This window comes from Syngnathus floridae, chromosome 20, assembly GCF_059516105.1.
Source record: "Syngnathus floridae isolate MCC-2025c chromosome 20, RoL_Sflo_1.0, whole genome shotgun sequence".
Classification (NCBI taxonomy): domain Eukaryota; kingdom Metazoa; phylum Chordata; class Actinopteri; order Syngnathiformes; family Syngnathidae; genus Syngnathus; species Syngnathus floridae.
In genome coordinates, this window is record NC_142432.1 from 7,018,154 (window position 1) to 7,042,226 (window position 24,073).

Genomic DNA, 24,073 nt, shown 5'->3' on the forward strand with positions numbered 1-24,073 from the left:
TGACGTCTCCGACGATTGAGTCGCCGATCCCGTTCCGTAGCGGGAGAGGCCTGGCAGCCACATGCTGTCTTTGGTTAGCACACGTAGTCCCCGTCCTGTGGAGTTGCAGATTTCCTCTCAAAGCTTTGCGTTTGATCCCTTTGCGTCTTAGTGATGCGCGTATGACATTTGCAAGCGCCGTGTCATTTCCAAAGGGCGGATGTCTTTTTCTTTGTAGGCCAAGCATTGTGGGTACGCCTGAGCTGAGACTGAAAGCTAAGTCCCATCGACGGCCGAGTACTAACGCTGGTGCTCCTTACCTCGCTTGCTCGGGCAAAGTGTGCTTCTTACTTGCGCTTCTTCCTCAATCAGCAGAAGAAAAGGATGACCAGCAAGATGGCTCGGCTGATGTGGGCGCTCCTGATCTCCCTTCCGCTCGCTGGTAACTTACGTATTTGAAAACAAAATGGAGGGTTGACCTCTCGAATGAAATGCCGTTAATGAGATAGAAATGATAGATAGATGAAACTCATGAGGTGTGCTGTGACAATGATTATTGTGGAACTGCTGGTAAAAAGTCACTTGTGCTTTGTTTTCAACAGCAGCAGCAGACATGGAAGTAAAGGGCAAAGCAGGTGGCGATGTTACCATGGCCACCGGCAAGACTACGCTGGATGACTACACAAAAGTCGTCTGGGAAAAACTTGAAAATGGCAAGATTCTCACCTACAGCAAGACGGGCAGTGAGAGCTCCAAGAAGTCCAAATCCGGCGGGGCCGTGGCCCCGATCACGACCGAGGCCCCGATCACGACCGAGGCCCCGATCACGACCGAGGCCCCGATCACGACCGAGGCCCCGATCACGACCGAGGCCGCGGCCGTGGCCACGGCCGCGGCCGTGGTCGCGGTCGCGGCCAAGGTCGTCATGAACCCGTCCAGCCAGAAGGGCGGCGCGGCCATCGCGACCGGCGCGATGATGTCGTCCCCTGACAACTCAACTGCAGACACTTGGGAACGCACCGAGGGGGCGCTTTACAAGGAAAAGAAGTTTGTGTTTGACCAGACCCGTGGAGACCTGACTATCATCCAGCTTGGTTTGACAGACAAGGGCAAGTACAAGGTCACCATGACACCCAAAGCTGGAACGGCTGAGGAGAAGACTTTCACAGTCATAGTCACTGCTCGCGGTGAGTTGCTTTCCTTCTTGCCGCGCGCGCGCCCGACCAATGCCATGGAAGGAGTCCGACTGCAAATGTTTGAGCCGTTATTATTTTGGAACGTGTGTGTATGTGTGTGTTGCATGCCTTCGGGTCCAGCAGGGGTCAAACCAAATTGCTTTGTTGCTGCCTTTCAGGGGGTCAACGCTGTTCGCTTTCGCTGCCGCTGATGGCCGTTTGCAGCGTGAGCCTGATGTGGTGGTTCTAGACGAGCTGGTGAGTTCACGGCCAAACGTTTTCCATCGGGAGTGGGCTGTTGCTATCGAGACATTTTGGCATCCATTGTGCGACGATCAGGTGAAATTCGGATTGAATTGCTGTCAGATAGAATATTGTCTCGTCCCCCATCTAGAATGGGATCTTCGTCCATCCGTCCGTCCACATTCTCTTCCTGATGCATTGGCTAATGACAGGAGGACCCTCCATCAAAACTGCGTCGCCATGGAGATGCATGGAGCTGCTTTCATCTGGGTCCTTCTGAAGAAAAAATAATAATGGGGCCTTCACCCTCTATCTTGATCAGAATCATTCAATCATTGATAGCCAAAAGAATTTCACATCTGTCAAAAAGTACTTTCCTTCCTCTCCGTTTCACTTACATAAGCATAAAAATATGAAATGTTAAAAATAATTGAAAACAAAACCCAAAGCCTTTTATCATCCTTTTTCAAAATGATCTGGCTACAGTGGTGCCTTCAGATACAAGTCTTTCATTTGGTCTGCAACACATTCATATTTTACCCACTCACATGGCTGAGTGGGTAAAATTATTAAAATGGAAATGCAAATTGCCCAAAAGTAGCATCTTAATGAATAAACACTTATTTTACGGTGATCCGAACAATACCTAATGGACTGTGTTCGCCCAAGTCGCTTGATGTTGATGTTGTCCCCCTCTCGAATGACAGCACAATCTGAATTGTATGCTGCCGCCATCCTGTGGTGGGCTTCTGAATTGCACTAGTTTGCCATTTTGCCGATTGTACTGTCTCTCAAGGCACCACTGTAATCCTGTCACCGTCTTTTATGTAGTTCTCCATGGCAGACTACTCGGCCTGCGCGCAATTCGAACCCTTAGCGCAGCCCCCCGTACCCCGTCCCCACTACCCCGCCCACGTCTCCACCCCAAAGTCCTGCGGCGATGGGGAAGGGCAGTAGGTACAGGTCAGGATGTGACTGGGAGTACCTAGCCCAACTCTGCACGCTAGGCGGCGTGAGCGAGTTTGTCGCCGAGGAGCGCTCCTCTCCGGCTCATCCTCACGCGACTGAGCAGTTGCCTCCCTGCTCACCCTGAGAGGGAAGGGCCTCGAAAAAGTGGTCTAAAAAAAGGACTGTTCCCAATCAACCTGGGCAGCAAGTCGCTGCTGCCGGGTCATCCCACAACGCGGCCGAGAAAAGAGAAATATTTGACATCCTTGCCACCCACTTCGGGTCCTGCAAGGATGTGGCTTAACGCCAAACACCCCGCCCCTTTGCTGTCACTTTTCTTTTTTTCTCGCACATTGAGCAAGTGTCGATGTTTTTCGAAATGACATGGTTTTACTTAATAGCACATTTAATGGTTTAATGGCACATTTGTCCATTGCAAAAAATACTTAACTAGATATTGTGCAATAAACTAAGCTTAGACTAACCAAAGTTCTGCCAAAATATTTGAGGTTAATGCTCTGTTGGACACATTAGAATATCTTTTGTTTTTCACATGTCCTGATTGTTGTTGTTAGTCACCTAAATGTTGAACAGAGGCTGTGATTTACCGAAGTCAAATTCCTTGTTTGGCACGCTCAAACGTGGCGAATAAAAAACTCTTGAATCTTGAATTTAGTTTGTTCCCTGTTATCGTTGCACTCAGATATTTGATTTCATATTGATATTCATATGTATTTAATTTTGTATGTTTTCACCTTCGGTGTGAGTCTGGATTTTTCTGGAGAACAATTAAAACATTAAAATCCCCTAAGTGTCTTTGTCTCCAGAGTCAGTGATTTCTATGCTTTCTAATCGTATTTCCGTATCAAAGCATTTTTGGTGGTGTACGTATACAAGTATACGTTTAAACATTTTAAAGATTAAATTTATCTTGTTGCTGTACTTGCGTAAAATAGGAAACGCCCTTGGAAACGCTTCTCATTTTGTAGCGTTACTGGAGCGCCATCTGGCGGTGCAACTCTGGACTACATCACCACCAGGCATGAAAGATTTTTTTTCAGAGAGTTATTAGTGAAAAGGGTAACGGAATAACTTTCGAGGTGCCACAAAATGAGCATTTCATTTACAGGGCTAATGGAGGAGTCTGCAATGAACTCGTTGAACACTAGATGTCAGTATTGTCATTGTTATTTTCTTACAATCCAGCCCCGGAGTTGCCCATTTAAGGAGAAAGACAATGACGTCATCGTTCTAAATTATGGATCATCTCCTCCCTTTTGCTCCTTTTGTTGAAGAAATGTAGCCAATTAAAGCTGCCAAAAGTGCTTTTATCAGGGAGGGAGGGGGCGGGGGCGAACTTTTTGGAACAATTTTGCTTGAGCGACTCACCTGAATAGTTAGCGCCACTGACATGGAACCACTGGAGTTAAGCAAGACCCCGAAAAAGCGGGTCGGGGAAAGTGGTAGTACGTCATTTCTGGCACGGTAATAGACGCTTATCTGGGGCTCCCATCTCACCCTAATGCACCTCCAGTAGGAGATGATCTTGGAGGGAACAGAAAAGACATTCAAAACCATCTGCGTCAGCTCAGATCTTTTCTTGATTTTGCTCAGGATGATGCACACCCCTAGAAGTCAACTCTCAGCCTCAAAAGTCAACACAGACATACTTAAATTGTGCTATTTTTGACATAATGATGACTGCAGGCCTTTTTTTTTTTCTTTTTTTTATAAAATGCGATTCAATACCTCATCTCGAAACATGAGGTGCGATATGATTCAAGAACGATGCATTTCAAATGCTGCCTCGATACAGACTGTTAACCCCTGCATCAACTTATTTCTCTTTGTTTGTTTTTTCCATCCTGTAGCAGCCAATCCATTTCAGGGGTCTGCCGGCGTGTGCGGTGCCCCCCATAATTTGTACGGGCCCAATAACCGCGGCACAGCGAGCCGTTTTCCATTAAGGCTTCAAAGTCCATTGAAGGCATGATTAATGAAGCCCCGTAATGTTGCATGTCTTTAATTACCGTAATGCACTACCGCCGCAGCAGCACCTTCGATGCATTAGCGACCCACGCTCAGCTCCCAAATTTCCCAGATTTTTTTTTCTTCTTCCTCTTGTTTTGTTTCTTTGCAACGGCACCGTTAAGGTTTCTTTAATCACGCTGCATTGAGCTCTGACAAATGAGTCCGGGCAGTGACAGATTGGAGAGTGGGGCCGGGGGTAATTACATGCAGTGGGCTCGAGCGTGTGTGATCAGAGCGTGGTATACGGTTCACAGGGTTCTGTAAATAAAGAAAATTATTCCAAGAAAGTCGTAACAATGTCGGAATTCTGCTCCAGGAACCGTGACGCAGCGGAATAATGTGGGTGAGTTACAGCGCTAGAGCAGCTATAGATAATATAACAAGGCATATATTCTTTATCCTCCTGCAATAGAATTAGCAACCGTTTTCTTTATTTAACATAACATTTTTCAGATTTTTTTCAGAAAGATCAAACGACTCCGAGTCGAACCCGCGTCTGAAAAAAACCCCGAACCGTTTGGTGCTCACTCATTATTTCCTGTGAGGCAGGCGGGTCATCGGGCGAACTGTACAAATTAGCCAAAATAAGAAAACGCAAGGAGACAAACTACTAACAAAGCAAACGGATGGCTTCCATCGAGCCGCTCGGGGAACCCGGACATGACGCCACGGTCAAAACACGCCATGCTTCTCCTGGCTGGGTTAATCAAGACAAGCCCCGCCCCGTGTGTGTGTTTGATTGTGGCACACCGCTACATTTTCCGCATGTGTGAAGCCATTGCTCATTTAAGATCGTATTTTTTTACGTTACATCCAGTCGGCGGGGGTTCATTACATATTTTGCCGCAGTGTAAACAAATAGAAACAGTGATTATCATCCATCATTCTGTGTGGTGCCCAAAACAAACATGGCTTCTGTTTTTTGTCTGTTCATACGTGTATATATGATTACGTGTGTGTAAAAGTGTGTGTTTTAGTGCAGATGTTAGCACTTTAGGGGCATTTTTGGCCGATTAGCATGACTTTATTTTAGCTATATATCTGATAGCGGCTATTGCTAAAGCATTAAATGTTTCTCAATTCTATATTTTTTGAAAAATGTACTACTTCATTTGGCATTTTTCCAATCAGAGCGCCCATCACCCATTCAAATGGTATAACAGGGGGGGGGGTCCTCTTGGAGCTTATCACAGCAGGCCCAGAGATCTTCCAGCGCAGTCCTAGATGCCACGGCCGATTAGAGCTCGGGCCTGGCGTCTTTGATGGTGGCCACGCTGAAATTTGTTCTACATTAAGCCGGTGCTAATGTGATTAGAGAAATTGATCCATTAAATCTACTGTAAAAATGCGGGGTTTGAACTTGATACCGGCGGAGAAACATGAGAGGTACTGTGAAGGATTTAAAAGAGGCTTTGATGTCATATTTAACCCATCTGCACAGAACGGGGGAGAGGGGGGGTGGTCCATAAAACGCAGTTTGGAGTCCGAGAGACGGACCCCTGAGTGAGGAATGGCTGTTTTACTTTGGCCATGAAGAAGGAAAGAGGTGGGGGTGTGTCGCATTGTGCCTCTCAGGGCGTTTTATCGGGGCAGTAAAGTGACCCAGACGTTCACGTGTCACTGTCGCTACGGGTCACAAATTTAGCTTTCAAAACAAAGCTGTCATTCCGACGCAAAGCGAGAGATGTCGTATTGTTTTTTTTTTTTTTGTGATGGCCATTGTTTTGGTGGGCGGTCACATTAGTCGGCCATTTTGTCGGTCAGCGGGGTTACTTTTGTAGTCGACTAGGTGCCGAAACGTGTTCAAAATGGCCGCTACCACTCCACGTCCACGCTGTGGTGCCGAAGGGCTAGCGCGTCTTTAATATGAATCCCGTGGAAGGCAGTTTAGTGAATAATCAGGTTATCTCCCAGCGGCGCCGCAGGCCTCAAACCTCGGCGATGCAACTGCAGCGGCGCAGACGGCGGCCAAGCCAAACAAGGCCAAGACGGTCAAATGCATCAAAATCAGACGCCGTTTATTTTGTTTCGGGTTTGACGGACTGTAATTTGGGACAAAGACGTCCGTCGCTGGAGGACAAATGCTGCGGGAAGTTGATGAGGGGTTGGCCTGTGCGGGAGGTGAGGCTGAGGGGAGGGCGGACATGTTGTGTTATGTGTGACAACTAACAGGCTCGTGTGGAAAAAAACATGAATGAGCTGCCTTGTTCGCACGATGTCAACTGTTTGACTCGCGATGATTTTTTGGATCATTTTATGAAGTCGACTTACAATTTTCGGCACTCGCGGGTCCTCGCATATCTTTGGAGGGCTCCTCCGAGGTCATTTCGCCACACAAGGGACTTTCCCAGCAACAAACAACCATGAAGTGCATCTCATGTGTATAATAAGCTAATTGCAGGGCCATTTTGCGGCTTCTCTTTTGGATGAGCCGCAGAAAATGGATGGAGGCGTTGCTAGAAATATAAATATGTAATATAAAGTGGTAGAATATACATATATAATATAAATATAGTACTCTTCCTGTGTGCCCCAATTTGGAATTCAACTCAAATTTGAATTGTGGTCAGTAGATGGCTCTCTAGATGCACATATGTACTGAAGCAGCAACATGAGCTAAGGCCACACAGGCCAGAGTGACACCTGATAGCACCTCATTACCCATCAGCACTCGGCACTCATTAGACAAGAGCCCCCCCCCCCCCTCCCCCCCCCCGAAGCTTTTGTTGGTCTAAAAGCAGCCTCTGCGCTTTTATTTTTGACCCTCCCCCCCTCGAATCATTTAAAAAAAAAAAAAAAAGATTGCAAAAGTAATAGGGAACACCCTTTGGTTCATTATAGTTTAAAAATTGATCAATTTAATTATTTTTTGTAAGATATAATATATGAATATATTTTATTTGATTATGAATTACATATTTGATATATTAATTTTATTATACATCTGAGCTGGAAAACTCCCACTGCAATCCTAGCTTTTACTTATGGCACAAAGGGAATTATGAGGAGGTTCATTAATAATTCATAAAGAATGGATTGAGTTAAACAGCAGGAGCAGAGCGGTACAGTAAACGTCTCGCTTGGGACAGCGAGTGATCAATGAGCCGGGCATTTGCTTTTGGGACGCTCGCTCGGCTGGTGGGTCGGTCGGCCGGGTCACATGACAGCGGATTCCGTGAGAGTGCGGGGCAGCGAGCCATTTCTTGACACTAAAAGGACGATTGGGTTTCGAAGGGGTCGCGTTTCATAGCGACAATGAAATGCTCGCTATTGATAAAAAGTGGGAAACGCATGTCGGAGTGAAAAAGAATCCGAGGAAAATGATTGACTGAATAAGTAACAGTCTGATGACTTATGACCTTAGCAGTCTAACTGAATAATTGGCTAACTGAAGACCTCACCAACTAACTAACTAACTAACTAACTAACTAACTAACTAACTAACTAACTAACTAACTAACTAACTAACTAACTAACTAACTAACGAACTAACGAACTAACTAACTAACTAACTAACTAACTAACTAACTAACTAACTAACTAACTAACTAACTAACTAACTAACCAACCAACCGGGTCACCAGATGAAGCGCTTCATCCAACAGGAAGTTACGGCCATGATGCTTGGCAGTGGCTAACACACACACACACACACACACACACACACACACACACACACACACACACACACACACACACACACACACACACACACACACACACACGCACACGCACGCACACGCACGCACACGCACGCACACACACACGCGTTCGCACAAGCAATGGATGCACACATTTGGAAGAGTCGAAAAGACGGACGAGGGATTAAATTTAGTGCGTGCGAGGCGCCATTCAGGACATGCCCGAGTGATAAACACGGCGTTGATGATAGCAATGATTAATGGTCATAATATTCAATAACTGATTTCAGATTTCCTCATCTAGCAGCGAGGGCAACAAAACAGGAAAAGCGCTTTGATTCATAAAATACATTTTTCTTTTAGGCTACTCTTCTTTTTTGTCGAACTTTTTAGAATTTTTTGTTTTCCCAAAATATCCATAATATAAATAAAACTGCCGAAGGTGTATTGTAGAGGCTGAGGGTTGGTGGTTGGAGGTGCGGGGTCATGACATGAAAGAGACATCAGGAGCGGACAAGGGCAAAAGAACATATTGATGGAGAGGCGTGCCGACATCAGAAAGCTGCTATTTTAAAAAAAACATCGCTTCCTCATGAATTTGTGGCAAAATGGCCGTCGGAACGCTTGTTTACTTACATCCTCACCAGTACTTCATCTCGGAGTTTCAACATCAGCATTAGTTAACCATTAAGTGTCGCTCCGGTCACCCCCCGCCCCGGCTCCCCACTTCAAGTGGTCACGCTGGGATCAAGTACAGCCAAGTGACAGTGAGTCTTGGGCAACAGCTGAAGGATGCTGGCAGTGGAAGTGGGAGTGGGTTTAGGGATTTGGGGGTGTGTGGGTGGGGGATTTCAGTCTGGCTTTGACTTGGGCTTAAAGCGCACAGGGGTGGAAACATTAGAAGCAAAAATGTTCTCCTAGTCCAGTAGAAAGAGTCACATTTTAGTCCATTTGTCTGAAGAAAGTAAAAAATTGCTTTGGAAGGATATGCAACAAGCACCGAGGAGAAATCCCTTTGCCCCCCCTCCCCCTTTCTTGTGCCCCTTGGCCCATTATAGCCCCTTGGTCCCCTGTACCCGACGCTAAGCTTCTCCACGTCTGCCCCCTTCTGTCACATACACCCCTGCCTTGTCACACCCCAGCACTGATGGATTGTCAGGGTCACTAGTTCAGCTGTGGAGTTCAAGCCTGTGGGCTCCAAAGACATCCCCGCACCAACACACTGCAGTCTGCTCCCCCTACCCCTTGCCCCCCTACTCTCCACCAAAGCCGGGCACTCAGCTGAGAAAACTCATAATTCTCTCCTGAACGTCTCCCCTCCCCTGCCTCTGACACCCACCGGTAACACTTTCATTCCTCGCAGGGCCCTCAAATAGACCCCGGCTTCCCGGGGCCACATAAATCACCATGAGGGGTCGAGGAGTCGGGGCGCAGAATCAGGAGGCAGGAGTCGCCTCGTGGCGGCCGATCAGTCAAAGCAGTCAACACGCCGGACAGTTATCTCTTCACAATTGGGTCTCTGGAGACAGTGTCCAGTTTAATTCAACTTATGATGAGTGAGCCCTCTTTGACACCGCCATCTCCTGGGCAACAGTGGAATTACACCCAAAATGAACAACAAAACCCAGTTATAACTGCATATGAAGAATCAGCAAAATGGAAATAGAGTCTGTATTCTTCTGACTTAAAATTAAATCCATCAATTTTTTTTCATAAATTTGGTAAAGTTTCGCAAAGTTAAAAACGCCACTAATCGTAATGTCAAATTCCACCCACCTATAATACATGCTTATGGACGTTCGGATACACGATCTGAGATCACTCGGCTCCGGACCACATGGCGAGGTACAAAAGGGGATCTGGAGAGTCTCGGCTTGTGGAGCCCAATCGACATTGACACGCTCTCCGCTCTCGTGCTAATAGCGCTGAACTGACGAGGCAGGAGGAGGGCAGCAGACTTTGGGTGGTGCTGGCAGTCCAGTAGTTTTGAAACATGGCAATTATCAGCATTAGCCCGCTCCCCTCCCAACCGACCCATATCGTTAAAAGTCAGCGGAAATGGCAGCAATCAGGGCCGATTTCCCTGCGAGATGCGGGACGGGCTGGACACAACACACACGTGCACACACACACATCGGAGAGATATAGACGCTCAGGAATCCTGACAGATGGAAGCGAAGCGGGCCGAGCCCCGACGTAGCCAGAATTGCTTTGGGATTGACTCACAATTAAGATATCAAACGAGATCATGGCAGCTCACTGACAGCTGCCGCAATTGTTTGCACCTGACCCCCCTACCCCATCCAGACCCCCCCCCCCCCATCCCATCCCCTCGTCTGCAATGGATTAGGTCCACTCGTGCTGGTGGCCACATTTTCACCTTGGCGCAAATGATTTACTCCAGACTCGTCTGCCTGGCGCAACACAAGCTGCCACATATTCAAATTCAATATTGACAATAATTAAGTGCAGATTGAAGTTTAATTTGTTACTCAAATCAATTTCACTGTTGAAATGAATGGAAATACTATTAATCCGTTCCAGCCAATTCCCCCACCAAAAACGAAAGTGTTTTTTTTCAATGAGAATAATCCATTAGCATGTTTTTGAGTTTTCTTTTTGATATGCGAGCATTACGATAGCAACATCGTGCCATTCTCTGTTTTATAGAAGAGGAAATGAAGAGGTGCACAACAACGCATGCCCTTGTCAGGCCCTCTTTCCCCGGTACCCGCTGCCAACGTTCCTGGAACCAGGCCAGTCCCTGTGGACCCTCCCCGGATGCTCGTATGCTTCCCAGTGTGTAATCGGAGCCGGGCCTTTGACACAGTACAGGTATGTTCCCCTGTGGCCCAGATTACCGGGGGACTGTGTAAACAGCCCGGCTAATCTGAGGAAGTATCTCCTCCGCCAGTTTGCCAAGCCTGCCCTCGCTTACACGACGGCTATTTGATTGGGGGTGGCATAAAAACCGAGGCTGGCGCACCTCTACTTCATCATACACACCCAAATTAAATTCTTAGAGGCATCGTGTTGACATGCTTATTGGGGTCATTCTACTTCGCAAATGCTCCCCAAAAAATATTTATGATTAAAATTTTACTAAAAATGAGACGCACCCCCTAAATTGCCAACTATTTGGGATCTGTTTGAATTATTATTTTTTGATGGCTAATAGAGGAAATAAACAAATGCATTCTTTTATGTGTTTAGAAGAGCACCATCCATGCATAGAAGCGCTTTTCTTCCCTGGAAAAAAAACAAAACCTCATTAGGAGTGCGCCTTATCCGTGTATCAGCGAATCAGTGAGGCAGCTTGACATCTCGACCTGGACGTTTTCATGCATTGATAGATATTATTCAAATGCCGGAGCCATTCTTCAATTAATCCAGGTTCATTTACGTATCCCTCCCTCCCCGTCCCACCCAGCATGAATGGGCCCACTGTTGGGGCCCAGGCCACCCACTCTTATGGGAATCCGCAGTGAATTAGAAAATCTGTCAATACGGGAGAACGTGGATACGCCGCACCGCTCCACCTTTTGTAGAAGCGCTCTTTTGTCCGAGATCTGCCGCTGCTTACCTGAGGAGAGTTAACCCCGAGGTCAATGACATCCCCGCTGTGTTTCATGACCGGCTGGGGCTTGGCGGGAGCTCTGTGGAGGCCCATTGTTGTCCAAGGGGAGCACCACTCACTTCCTCTTGGCTCGACCCTATCGCATACCTCTGTGAAACGGACCTGTGAACACCAAGGCGTATTAGATAGGACCTATTCATTAAAAAAAAAAAAAAAAAGACAAAATACAATATGGATATGAAATATTACCCATGTCATTTTCTGGACTACTGGGAGTCAGAAAGGGTAATAAACATTTGCCAGGAATATTTTAAGTAGTTGGGGATTCGTGTTTCACGTCCAGTGTCATCTCCCACACTATAAACAAATCAAGCAATCAGGTCAACGCTCATTTGATTAATTCCGTCTTTGCGTACACAAAGTGGCACATCATTGCTGTGTTGATATTTGAATAGGATTTGAGCGGGATGTAAATGTGGAGTGAGAGAGTAGAGCGTACACAGGTGTGTCACGTGGCACGCGCCGACCGCCGTCGTGCTCTTTGGTTAGCGGCCGTTGGGAGGCAGACAAAACAGAATCAACATGTTTTGCTTTATTTGTGGGGCGACTGATGATAATGACATCTGTGTTTGTCCGTCCTGCCTTTCTTGGACAGCTATGTCATCATTGCATTCGCGGACTGCCCCGAGGGGGTGGCGCGCGGGCAGTGAGGGTGGCGAGGTTGGCGTTGAGGCTGGGGGAGCACGGAGGGTCGGCGTCACCTGTTCTTCAAACCAAAATAGGACACGACTTTCGCTTCAATTTTTAGCAGCGACAAGGGCAGAGCGATGACTGATGAGCGCGAGCCGGCGCACCCCCGTGTTGGCCTCCTTCACTCTACCTGGCACGCCAATATGTTGTTTGTTTTTATACTTCCCCCTGGTGGCCGAGGCGGGTATACCACAGAAGGAGCAGCACCATGCAATGAAGTGAAGCATTAAATCAGGATCCACAAATTATTCAATTATTACACATGACATGTATTCTAGAATACATTTCCTTTTGTACATTAAAATAAAGTGCAATTTTGCCCTAAAATTTAAAACACTGCAATGTTGAATTTGCAGATATCTAAAAAAAGTGCTTTGAGTAAAAGAGGTCAAAGCCTGGAAAGAAGCACCCGAGCCCGCTGGTGTTTTTGTCAGCGATACGACTGATGACGGGCTCGGCTGATGCTCGGGTGTCACACGGACTTTGTCTCCGGGACGCCGCCTTGGGCTGATTCCCACATCCGCCCTTGTTATTTCAACAGCGAGAGCTAACAAAGCATCCCTGAGATGCTGGCTATTTTTACCTTTCTCTCAGTCTGTTTAAAAGGTACGACATGACAGGCATGATGAATGGCGGCAATAATTCACAAGAAAAGTCGAAGAAGCGCTTGTTGCCTGCAGGCCTTTTGCACAATACACTGAAGGCCAAATTGTTGCTATGCGGCATTGTTGAGCTAGCATAGTGTGACAAGTCTTTTGCGCATGAGCCCCATTTTCCCTCAACATGCAGAACAACACAAAAGGCCAACATAATTCAGCATAAATATTTAAATAAATAAAAAATTGTAAAAATAGAAAAAGCGACAGCTACCAGCCACGATACTTTGTCGAGTTATCCAATTCGACGGATGCGTTCAATGCGTCGCCACAGTCGAGTGCTTGGCACACCACCATTTTGTTTTCCTGTTGTTCAAATCACTTTCCGACAACGAAAAACATGCAGTCAAACCACAATATTCTCCCCGGGAAGATAATCAATGCCATGGATTGCCACAGATTAAACCGGGGCCGCTTGCTTTCCCCTCTCCGACATTCTGACCGCTCAGTGAAGCGTACACACAGATTTGTTCATTGTTATTAAGCGTCCCTGCATCCTTCCCTCTTCCCGCAGGTCTTAACTGTGATGACAATGCTTTCCATGGCATGCTCATTATTTACAATTCCTGTAAACAAAGCAGCACTTTCATGTAAGCAAAAACTACACAGTGAATACCCCCTAATAGTGCATATCAACGGCTATTAGCAGCCCCCCCCCAAAAAAGGAAAACTAAACAGTAACATGTGAGCACTTTTGGTTTGGGGAAGTTCCACTTCAAAACGGTTAAAGTTCAGGACCAAAGCCGCATGCTGCTATTATTATTATTATTATATATATATTTTTAACACTTATTAAAACATCTTGTGAAGTCAATTAAACAAAACTATCCTCTTTAGCTTAGCTTCGTTCGCGTAATATTAGCATTTTGGAATAACCGGCCAGCAAAAGCAACAAAAAGCCACGCTTTTTTTTCTCTACAGCTGGTCACAAAATGTATCAATTAATTCAACGGCCAGCCGACAGGAAATTTTTGAGACCCTGCATCCCATTCCGCATTGTGATTGGCTGCGTTTTTGGAGGCGTGGCCAAGTACATAGCGTCAGCAGTCCACGTTGAATTTGTAAAGTCATCGGATGAACGAAGCGTTTGGGGTGTACGTGACAGATTGATGATGCTGTCAGATTCCCTCCATTAGTCGTCACATCTGCTCGGTCGATCTCGGGAGCGCAAATAGGACGCGATGCACGCCGCTGGCCGTCGCCCAGAGCGTCCCATTGACAGTTCGCGATCCGCTCCCTCATCCTGCGTCAATCGGCCGGCACAACAGACCTCCATTTGTCTACCTGTCAGCGGCCATGCCTTGCAACTCAATGCGGCCACGACTCTCGAACTGCGCCAGCGTGGACGGACCTTCCTCCAAAGATGGAGCCTGTCTTTTAGCAGTGCCCATTAAAAAGGACACGGGTCTTCTCTTTGTACGTGCGTGTGTGAAGCCACATTAATCTCCATGAGTGAGCACAAGCAGGTGTTAACCTATGTCCCTACTAATTGCCATGGCAACAGACTTACGACACCTGGACAGGTCACTGATGTTGTGATGTGGTTGTACAGGGCCACCGACTCCAACTCGCTGAGTTTGATAATTCCCATTTACAGTCATTCCTTGCCAGCACCAACTTTGATATTTATATTAAAAAAAAAAAAAAATCTCTGACTCATAATTTTTCCAGGATATGGACACTTATGGGCTTAAGTGTCTTTATAAGGCCATCACAAAACAACTAAATGAGAGTATTGTTGACAACAAGACATCAAATCCATCCCTGAGCACAGAATATCATTTTTAATGCCGCCTTAAGCCCTCTCCAGGAAATGCTAGAGGAGGACTTTGCCGTGGAATGTGAGGGCTCCCACAAGGCATGGGGGGGCCGCTTTGGGCTGCCACACGCTAGGATTGCCAGGGGTCGCTGCCCCCAGAGCCCTGGACCCTTAGGCCCTAGACAAATGATTTGGAGGGGTGTCAGACTTTATACATATATATATATATATATATGTATATGTGTATATATATATATATTATTATATGTAAACAAATGGCCCTGTGTATGCTATAAGGAAACAGAAGATGTATAGAACGAAAACATAATGGCAGGTTGGCACCCCCCTCACCCCCTTGGGGTTTGCAGTCGTCTGGCCCAGCTGTCATCTTTCTAATCATTTCTTTATTTTGCAGGAAGAGCTTGTCGCCAGGGGAAACGCGCCACTTCCGGCCAGTGGAAGGGGGGGCGGGGAAACCCGACGCCGGGACCCACGACGTCTGCAGCCGACATCACAAGGGAACGCCGTTGCCTTTCATCCCGCCTGTGTTTCTTTGCTTTCTTTCGCTTTCTATGCACACAGTCATCGGTATCAGCCCCCCCACACCCCACATCCTCAGGGGGTGTAACTTGACTTCTCAGTAGTAATAGTTTTCCTTTGACATCTAAATGATTATTTAGACTTTCATTTTGGAACATGTGAGAGTTTGCTGAAACTTGGATAATATCTCATGAACCAAAATGGTTCATTAAGATCTAATTAACCAACTGGTTTGACACAACAGAAATTGTTGCTATCGAATTTCGCCATGTTTGAACCGTGATTAAATATATTTTACTGATTGAGTGCATTTTTCATGTTTACATTTTATTTTCAAATGACAGATTTCATTGGACAGTAACTTTAGGCAAAGTTTAAGAATAGATGACAGAAGTTGTACCTTTGATGTAGTTCAGTTCTGTTGTTGAAGTCGTTCATTTTTTAGTACTCTGTTCGGTGGTCACGTATGGCTACTGCATGTAGAAGCGTGCTCGCCTCGATTGGGTCAAAGGTCAAAAGCAAAATGGCCTCCTCCGGTCTAGTGATTGAACAGTGACCTCTTTTTCAAAGCTTGACCTGGAAGCATGATTTGACCATCTGATTGAATTCAAGCTTGAAAGATCAGCCTAGTTTATCCCGGATCAAGTCAACATCCACCACTTAACAGCTGATCTCATCGCCTCAACAAACAAATGGTGAGTGAATGCATTGAAGCTACTTTTCACTTACAAACATTGCAACTTGGGTATATAAAAAAAAAATGGCCCAAACTTGTCGTACGTTCGCTCCAACGCAAACCTTGAGAAGTCCTTGAAGACAAGAAACCACCCCCGTTGCCTAAAAACACCCCCCGGTCTGCCAGCCCTACAGTCCGGCATAATTAAGGCCAGCCTCCCAATCACGAAACCTAAGTTGAGCGCGACGATTGATGACATCACGCAGTGTTATACGAATAAGAAGCGTAAATCTGGTGGGGTAACGTACGTCCCAAAAAAACATGCGGCATGTTTGAAATGTAAACATTTTCAGAGACTGATTGGTGTCCAAACCACAAGACCATTACCTGTCAGGTCTGAGCAGCGCTTAAGACCTTGATGAGATGTGTGTGTGTTTGGTGCATGTGTGTGTGTGTGTGTGCGTGTGTGTGTGTGATTAAGTATGATTGAACCGGGCCCTCCTCCAAACACCAAAAAAAAAAGAAAAAAAACTCTCTGGTTAAGATCAGAGGCAGTCAGCTCCACTCAGGAGTGACAACGTCGTCGTATAATCGAAATGATTGTCCACTTATGTTCTTGCTGTGAAATTTTAACCCACTCCCCCCAAAAAATACCAAAATGTTTTTAAAAAGGAAAATAAAAATAGAAAAATAGCATAGATAAAATAAAATTAGATTTTATGCTTAAAAGCAATTCTTTGTGCTCTTTGTGCTGTGCCCACTTTGGCCACTAGGTGGCAATGTAACAGATATGCAGCCTGTTTTTTTTCCAGAGGATAAAGAATACATGCTCATCTTAATGCAAACGCACAATACAAATGGCACAGCTGCACCAATCTAAGCCTTTAAAAACCTTAAGAAACACACAAGCGGAATCGGGAAAAATCGAACAAGCATCGCAATTATCCGTCACGGTCCTCATACTTTGAAATTGTCAATTTTTTTTTGTCCATGTTAATTGTGGTCCCACGGGTCTAAAGGGGATTTAAAAAATGATTAGCCATGGTGCGCATTGTTTGCTGTTACCATGGCGCCACTTGTGTTGTGAATCCCCAGGTGATTGACAGCGAGGTGAGAGCTGGCGGGGGGCAGGAGGGGGGGGGAGCACGCAGGGAAGATGACCAGCAGTGTCATTTGCTATTGGCAGCTGTGTGACGGCCGACATTAAATCTGGGATTTGCTTTCGTGCTGTCCGCATTGTTGTGTGAGTGTGTGTGGGGGGGAGTTCCCTGCCCCCCCTCCCCTGGATTCTATGTCACATTCTGTCACAGCAACTCTGTACTCACCCACGACGAGACCCCCGATAAAGCATAAAGAAATCCTAGATTTTGTTTTCTTGACAATGTGTCATGTGCTCCTTCAGTGCCATTGATGTTCACCTTTCTCTTGTTGAGGTTGAGAATCTATACGTTAGCGTTGGGTGTGGAAGATTCCCAAAGGGCCTAAAAACAATTTGGCCAATGACCTCATTCAGTGTATGTTCTTGTCAATTTCAAGTGTTAAAAGTGCTGACTGAGCACTTTTTTTGTGTGACCGATACTGACCAAAATCCACCAAAATGAGGCCCCTCCAAATTTTCTCCCCTAACAAATTATTTTGTGGGTGTCAACATCCTACTAACCCCCAAATTAGGGATGAGCAATTCATTGAATTCAAATTGAAATTGTGATGTAATAGGTGGCATTGCTTCATTACAGTCAGTTGGTGTGCTTTATTTTTTGAATATAGTTGTATTTTTTTATTGCAATACAGATTAATTTATTGCTTGTCTGTTCACATTAGAGGATGTTGAAAAAAATATTGAGGAAACTAAATTGCAATTTGAAAATCATTCAGCCCTACTAGAAATTTTCATTGAGCTAAATTTTGTAAGCCCTCAAATTTTGCACCCCTCCCCAAAACACAGCACATGTTTGTCTGTGACTCCCAAAGGTAGCGTGAGGCCCACTAAAAGGTGAGCATTGTTATTCTGCCCGGGGTCCTGCTAGACTCATCACTTATCCTCTATCGGCCTCCAGGATGTCTGCCGCCCGGCCCGTTTGTTTTACGGGGGGAAAAAAAAGGTACACGCGGGGAGTGGGCGACACTAAAGTAGAAACACATCTTTCATGTCTAAATAAATCTGACAAAAGAGATGCTTTGCGAAGCGTCACCGTCAACTCGTCCCGCCTGCAAAGTGGCCCGAGCGTTTAATCCGATCGGCAACCGTTTTAGCAGATGCTCCGCTTGGCTGCGAGTCGCGCACCCACCGGCCGGGCCGTTCTATCGCCATGTCCTGTTATTCTTTATGGCTTCCATAGGCACTAAAGAGGAGAGGAGTTATTTTCTTTTCATTACTCGGCTCTCAAGGGACGACTCGGACCGAGCGCCCTCCCCCACTTTCGCTCCACAAATTCTTTTCAATTAAAGGCCTTATCCCGGCAGATGCTGGAGACATTAGGCCGATGGGATGGGCGCCTCTGCAGGCTGTAAATCTACGCAACTGCGATCCTGCAATATGGCAATCATTGTCTTATTGGGTCGTGCGTAGCCCCAAAACGGCAGCGCGAACGCAGTGGGAGCGTGAATAATTTATTCCGAAACCCTATCACCGTGTTTGTATCGGTTTCCATCATAAAGCGAGACTGGGGATGGGGGGGGGGGGGCTGACCGTACAGTAGAGGGTCATAGACGTCCACGTAAATCTCCTGTCAACTGCACAAGAGAGCCAAAAGCTAACCATGACAAATAAGGCCAAAAGCCTTCAACAGTCCGATCGGTGGGACTGAGTCAACGTCGACTTGTTGGGCTGCTCGTTAAACTTGGTGGACATGGGAGGGAATCCCAGACTGGGTTCATAAAAGGAACTTTCAAAAGCTTTTTGGAATTCGGTTTGATGCCAGCAGTCGTTCCCCAAAAATGAACAAAAAGTGGCCAGTTGGGGGCAGCACATGAAAAGTCCTCGAGATACGAAAAGATGAATTGTGATTGGTTGATAGCGATCTCTTAACCTATTGTGTGGGAATGACAACCAGAATTGATGAAACCAGAAATATTGACCGATTTTAATTTCGTGACCATGCTCTGAACTCAAAACCATCATAACCCAAATCCTTTTTCCCACAGAAATGAATTGAAATGCCATCAATCTGTTCCAGCCTCGTCTCATCTCAAGGCACCACTGTCACAAGTCTTTGCTTGGTAAGTACAACAATGCGCTTTTACGGTCCATACAGTATAGTAAACATAGGTATGGCGCTCATGTTAATCTGGCTGAGTGGTTGAAAAGCAGAAACCCGGAAACCGGATCACTGTCGTGTACATTTCAATGTACAACATTGGAAAGTGAAACACTACCCGATATAGATTGTTGTCGAGACCTGGCTAGAATTACATCTTACAACCGAGGGCTGCTTGGTGATGTACCTGGGTCTGATTTGAAATGAAAGTCAACTGCTGAATCGGACGTGATTTGATGGGTTTAGAAGTTATTTTCTCATTTTTCTTCAATATGGTTGCAAGATTTATTGTGGCTCACCACCAAAACTTATTTTGTGGTCCCCTATAATAATTTTGTAACTGCCAACATTTTGCAATGTCCATCCTCCATCTTTGTGATTCCCACAATTTTATGGGCCACCAGTAATTTTCGAACCCTAAAATTTGGTGCCCCGCTTCAAAATTTGGATCCTTCAAATTTTCTACTGACCAAAATTTGCTGAGACCATTAATGGGCGACCAAACCCAAAATATAGATCCTCCATCAACTTGGAATGCCCCAACATTTGTGCCCCCAAAAAACATTCTGTGGTAAATTTGAGCTCCAGGTTCCATTTTACGATTGCGAGCGCCGTTGATAATAAAAAAACAAGCTGAACATGCACGGCAACGCGGTTGTCCACTGCCGGTTCTAGAGCATTGGGGTCACAGTCATGATGGTCCCAGCGAGCCTGCCTTTTACCCACGACTGGACTTTGCGAGGCAGGTAGTCCGTGATTTCATGCAGCGTGTGACTCAGTTTGTTTATCTCGCACTTGAATTTGGCAAGATCTCGCCGTTGGTCATTGACGATACGGATGAGTTCGCTGCGGGGCTTCTCGATCTTCTCGATGTGCCGCAGCATGTGCAGTTCCTTCTGCTTGATCTGCTTTCGAAGGCTGCGGATGGTTGCCTCATAGCGGTCGAAACGTTCCTTCTGTGTCTCCACGGCTTGGAACACCATCTCGGCCGTTTCCATCAAATGCGAATCCTTGTCGTCGGCGAACAGTTTTCCCTTGATGCGGGTGATCTCCTTGATGAACTTCTTGGGGTCGTTGACCAATGTCATGGATGTCTCGATGTCCAGGCTGATGTTCCGGATGAAGGTGGCCTTGGCGGAGAGATGAGATTCCAGCTTCTGGATGGTAGCTTGCTGACTCTTGATCCGGTTGTCCAGGAATTTGATCCTGTCTATCAGGTCGCTGTGTTTCCGCAATACCAAACCTGAATGTTTTTTGGTGAACAGGTGAGCCTTCTGCTCGATTTCGTACTTGTTCCACGTGGACTCCACCTCCTTCTCCATCCGTGTCAGGCGATCAGTTAACACGGCCGTGCGCTTCTGCTCCCTTTGCAGCTTGTCCATCAACTCCTCAATCTGGAGCTGCATGTCAGCGTGTTGTGCTCGCTTTTGCTCCACTTCTTGGTTCATGCTTTTTATCTGCTCCGTCAGGGTTTCGTTCTCGTCGGTCTTTTCCTCCACGGCGGTCGTCATCGTCGCCACTCGGTCCGTCAGCACCTTGATCTTCATCTTGATCGTCATCATGTCGATCTGGTAATCAAATTGCATCTTTGCCGTCATTTGTTGGTGCGCCTCGCAATCTGTCTCGTAGCGTTCAGTCGCACGTTGGAATTCCTTTTTCAACGCGTTGTTTTCATCTTTTATTTCGTGGACACGTTCCTCCATTTTTTCCATCTCGATGCGTTGCGCGTCTGTCTTGACTTGAAACGCCCGTTCTTTGTCACGCAAGCGGTTGTTGAGCTTGGCCTCTGCCTTTTTGACGCTTTCCTTGTTCTGCTCGACCTGCTCGGCCAGTTTCCTCTCCAAGTTAGCCTCAGCTTCCTCCAGATCGCTAATTTTTTTCTTCAGCTTGGCTTCCAATGTCTTCATGTTACTCACCTCATTCTCCAAGAGGCTCTTCTTTTGCGTCAGCAGATAGATTTTGGCTTCGTAGACTTTCTGCTGCGAGAGTAATTCCACATTCTCTTTGTTGACCATGTCCACTTTCTCCTCAAGGGCCCGGTTATTAGCTTCCAACGACTCAAGTTTTTCATTCCTCGCCTGGATGTCACTCGACCACAGGTCGTTGAATTCATTCTGTTTCTCCACCAGCCTCCTGTTCTTCCACTTGAGAATACAGTCGGAATCTGAGCTTGTGCTCGTCATTGTCCTCACTGAACTACTTAATCGCAAATACGGAAATGTTTGGCACCTCTTAGGCCACTATGCAACGCTAACCCTTCTCGAATACTGACCGTCAAAGACACAAAGGCTTATAAGACGTGTATGATGTCACGGAAACTGGCACATCCTAGAATGAGCTTTGTACCTGACTTTGACGCTGCTCAAGAAATTGAGGGAAACAAACTGACGGACTTTGTCTGGTCTCAGAAGCGGTCCCTGCCTGCATGCATTAGAAGTCAAGCCAATTCTTAGCGTCTGCTCACTGGAATCGTGACAGTTAAAGGCTGAATCTTTTGATAGTGACATCATGGCAAGTGGGTGGTACTGCTATGATTGACGTGTGAGACCAACCAATGATTGTGAAAGCATAGCCTGTATGTGCCAGGAAGTGACATTCAAGTGCCTGGTCTTCCTACGTGGGACGACTGGGTTAGTTGGAAGGCTCAAAACAAAAACAATTGTTACAAAACCAAACAAAGCCCTTGGTGACAAATTTGTTCTCAACGTCAATAATTTATTTACAAACCCTTTTTTTTCTATTTAATGTATTTGTCAAAATTCCAAGTGCAAATGAGGAAGAAGGCGGGATAAACAAAAATATAAAATAGATATCCAGGCGTAGGCAAGCAATCTGGCATATCGCCATACAGCAAGTGGTGGGTGCAGGGGACGGTTCGATCGTCGTCACATCCGTTTTCAAAATGGTGGTCGTGCTTTGAAATAAAGCAGAGGGACACAAAAATGTGAACAGCAGATACTCATCAAACTTTACAAAATGGCTTCCTTTACCCATCCCTCAATGTGGAGTTCCAGAGGTACACTTTGAAGGCCTTAATAGATCAAACTGACCCAAGAATAGTATTCTTGCTGTTTGTGTTTCTGAAAAACAACAAAGTTTACCGTCGACGTCGATTTCAGTAAACCTGAAGCTGTTTCCAGGGTTACCGCACAGGTGCATACGAATGTCAATGTATTGAATTGACGAAGGAGTAAGAAGTGATCTCACAGCCTGGCCCAGCCTTGAGGCTTTGTAATCAAGCCACGTTGTGATGTAATGGCGATGTAAGCGCGACCTCAGCCTATGATGTCACCCGATGATGTCCTGTCTATTAAAGATCCAGCATCAAATGATGGCGCTTTGTATTCTGTCAAGTATCACTTTGTAAAATGGTGACAAAGGTGGCAAGGACGGCGGTGTTCCACAAACCACGGAGACGCTACTAGCCGATTATAGCTTCCTCAAATTTAAGGATCCCACCCATCAGGTGGTCAGACATCTCTTCAGGATGGAGCCCGTGTGTAAAATGCCCCAAAAGAAAACGGTGATTTGCCACCAAGGCTTCCTGTACAACATCAGGATGCCGCGCGATGAGTCGGAAAGAAATCCCATGGTGCTCACTATTCCAGAGCACCAACGGATACTCACCAATGCCAGGGGTCCTCACATCCTCCAGAGAGAAGTTCAGGCTCTGAAGGAGACGGCTGAGAAGAAGCAGGATACAATCAACGCCGCCCAGCGTCTGAGGAATCAGATCTTGCAGAAGGATCTGTGTTCCTTGAAAGAGGAGGCGGAGACCAAAAGGAAGGCTGACAGGGAGGCGTACCTGCAGTACCAGTGCCTACGGGAGAAGGCCCAGCTGGCCCAGGACACGCAAATCCTGAAACTGGACCGCTGGATCCTCCACAGCAAAATCAAGGCAGAGCGGGATAAGCAGATGGACTGGATGAAGCTCTGCGAGGAGAAGGAGCACGCCCGTGAGAAGGACGAGTTTGAGAGGGTGCTCAAGTGCACCGAGATAGCCCTGGCCCTGGAAGATGAAAAGAACAAAAAACGGCACGATAATGGCCGCAAGCACTTGGAGTTGATCAAGGAGCAGGTAAGATTTCAAATGGGTAGGCTGGAATTTTGGAAATGCAATTTTCTTTTATAACCCTCCAGGTGAGGGAGCACGAGGAGACGGCCCGGCTCAAACGTCGGGAAAGGCTCACCGACTACATTCGCACCAAAGAAAACTGGAAGCTGAAGGACAAGTGGCTGGAAGAGCTGAAGCAGGATCGGTTGAAGAAGCTCAGCGACACTGGGGTCTCTCAAGAGTACATGGACTACGTGACCAAGAAGACCACCGAGGACAGTGTCAACATCATGGATTCCCAGTACCGCACCTATAAATCATACGACATCCTGCCCAGGTGGGTGACGGAAAGCACCGAAGCCATGAAAGCACACATTAAGAGTCAGAATTTTGAGAAGAACTTTTAAGGTCCTATTGGGAGCCAAGCGGTTGAACCAAGGAAGCATCCACAGGACAAGTGAAGATCACCTCTTGAAGCTTCTCTTGGAATTTAGCGAATCTAATTGCATTCTCACTTGCTCTGATTTGCCAGATCACGATGTACTATGTACTTAACGTCATTTCCGCCCTCGGGAAACAGTTTCTTCTTGACAAAATTTGAAAATAAATGAATATGGACAACAATACGCATGGCTTTTTTTTTTTAGAGGTTCCACAGGGATTTGTTCTTGGTACTCACACTTTTCTGTGTTTTAAGATAACATTACACTAGGATTTGATTGCATTGCTAGTTGTTGATGGTGAGACAGACTTGGTGGTGTGTTGTGGTCACTTCGTCCAGTTCTTG

The 24,073-nt window shown here is 46.3% G+C and overlaps 2 protein-coding genes and 3 long non-coding RNA genes across 6 annotated transcripts in view; 4 read left to right on the plus strand and 1 right to left on the minus strand.

Moving 5' to 3' along the window:
• The first annotated feature begins 201 nt into the window (after positions 1-201).
• LOC148381082 (uncharacterized) lies at positions 202-3,156 on the plus strand. The gene is made up of 4 exons (XM_088363963.1): positions 202-421; positions 582-1,166; positions 1,334-1,412; positions 1,549-3,156. Exons 1-3 carry the CDS (start codon positions 364-366, stop codon positions 1,402-1,404), a joined length of 714 nt encoding a protein of 237 aa, XP_088220089.1. The 5' UTR covers positions 202-363; the 3' UTR covers positions 1,405-1,412; positions 1,549-3,156.
• Positions 3,157-4,491: 1,335 nt separating this feature from the next.
• On the plus strand, positions 4,492-15,575 carry LOC148381083 (uncharacterized). Its single transcript, XR_015854661.1, has 3 exons — positions 4,492-4,719; positions 10,688-10,852; positions 15,175-15,575. It is a non-coding gene; the product is annotated as an uncharacterized LOC148381083 (long non-coding RNA).
• LOC148381084 (uncharacterized) lies at positions 10,490-14,488 on the minus strand. The gene is made up of 4 exons (XR_015854660.1): positions 13,215-14,488; positions 11,844-11,951; positions 11,601-11,756; positions 10,490-11,266 (listed from the first exon to the last, which is right to left on the minus strand). It is a non-coding gene; the product is annotated as an uncharacterized LOC148381084 (long non-coding RNA).
• Positions 15,576-15,783: 208 nt separating the features above from the next.
• The window catches only part of LOC148381085 (uncharacterized), a 32,700-nt gene continuing 24,410 nt past the window's right edge, over positions 15,784-24,073 (plus strand). For both annotated transcript variants that reach the window (XR_015854636.1, XR_015854637.1), the window contains exons 1-2: positions 15,784-15,994; positions 19,120-19,194. This is a non-coding gene — a long non-coding RNA (uncharacterized LOC148381085). The remainder of the gene's footprint in view (positions 15,995-19,119; positions 19,195-24,073) is intronic.
• On the plus strand, positions 22,600-23,912 carry LOC148381086 (uncharacterized; the record flags this gene model as incomplete). Its single annotated transcript, XM_088363643.1, has 2 exons — positions 22,600-23,310; positions 23,373-23,912. Coding segments are annotated over 2 exons (1,032 nt in total), but the record flags the coding sequence as incomplete, so codon positions are not given.

Coding starts and splice junctions, on each gene's coding strand:
- LOC148381082 (XM_088363963.1), top strand. CDS start 364: ATGACCAGCAAGATGGCTCGGCTGATGTGGGCGCTCCTGATCTCCCTT. Junction 422..581: donor GATCTCCCTTCCGCTCGCTG/GTAACTTACGTA, acceptor TGTTTTCAACAG/CAGCAGCAGACATGGAAGTA. Junction 1,167..1,333: donor AGTCATAGTCACTGCTCGCG/GTGAGTTGCTTT, acceptor GCTGCCTTTCAG/GGGGTCAACGCTGTTCGCTT.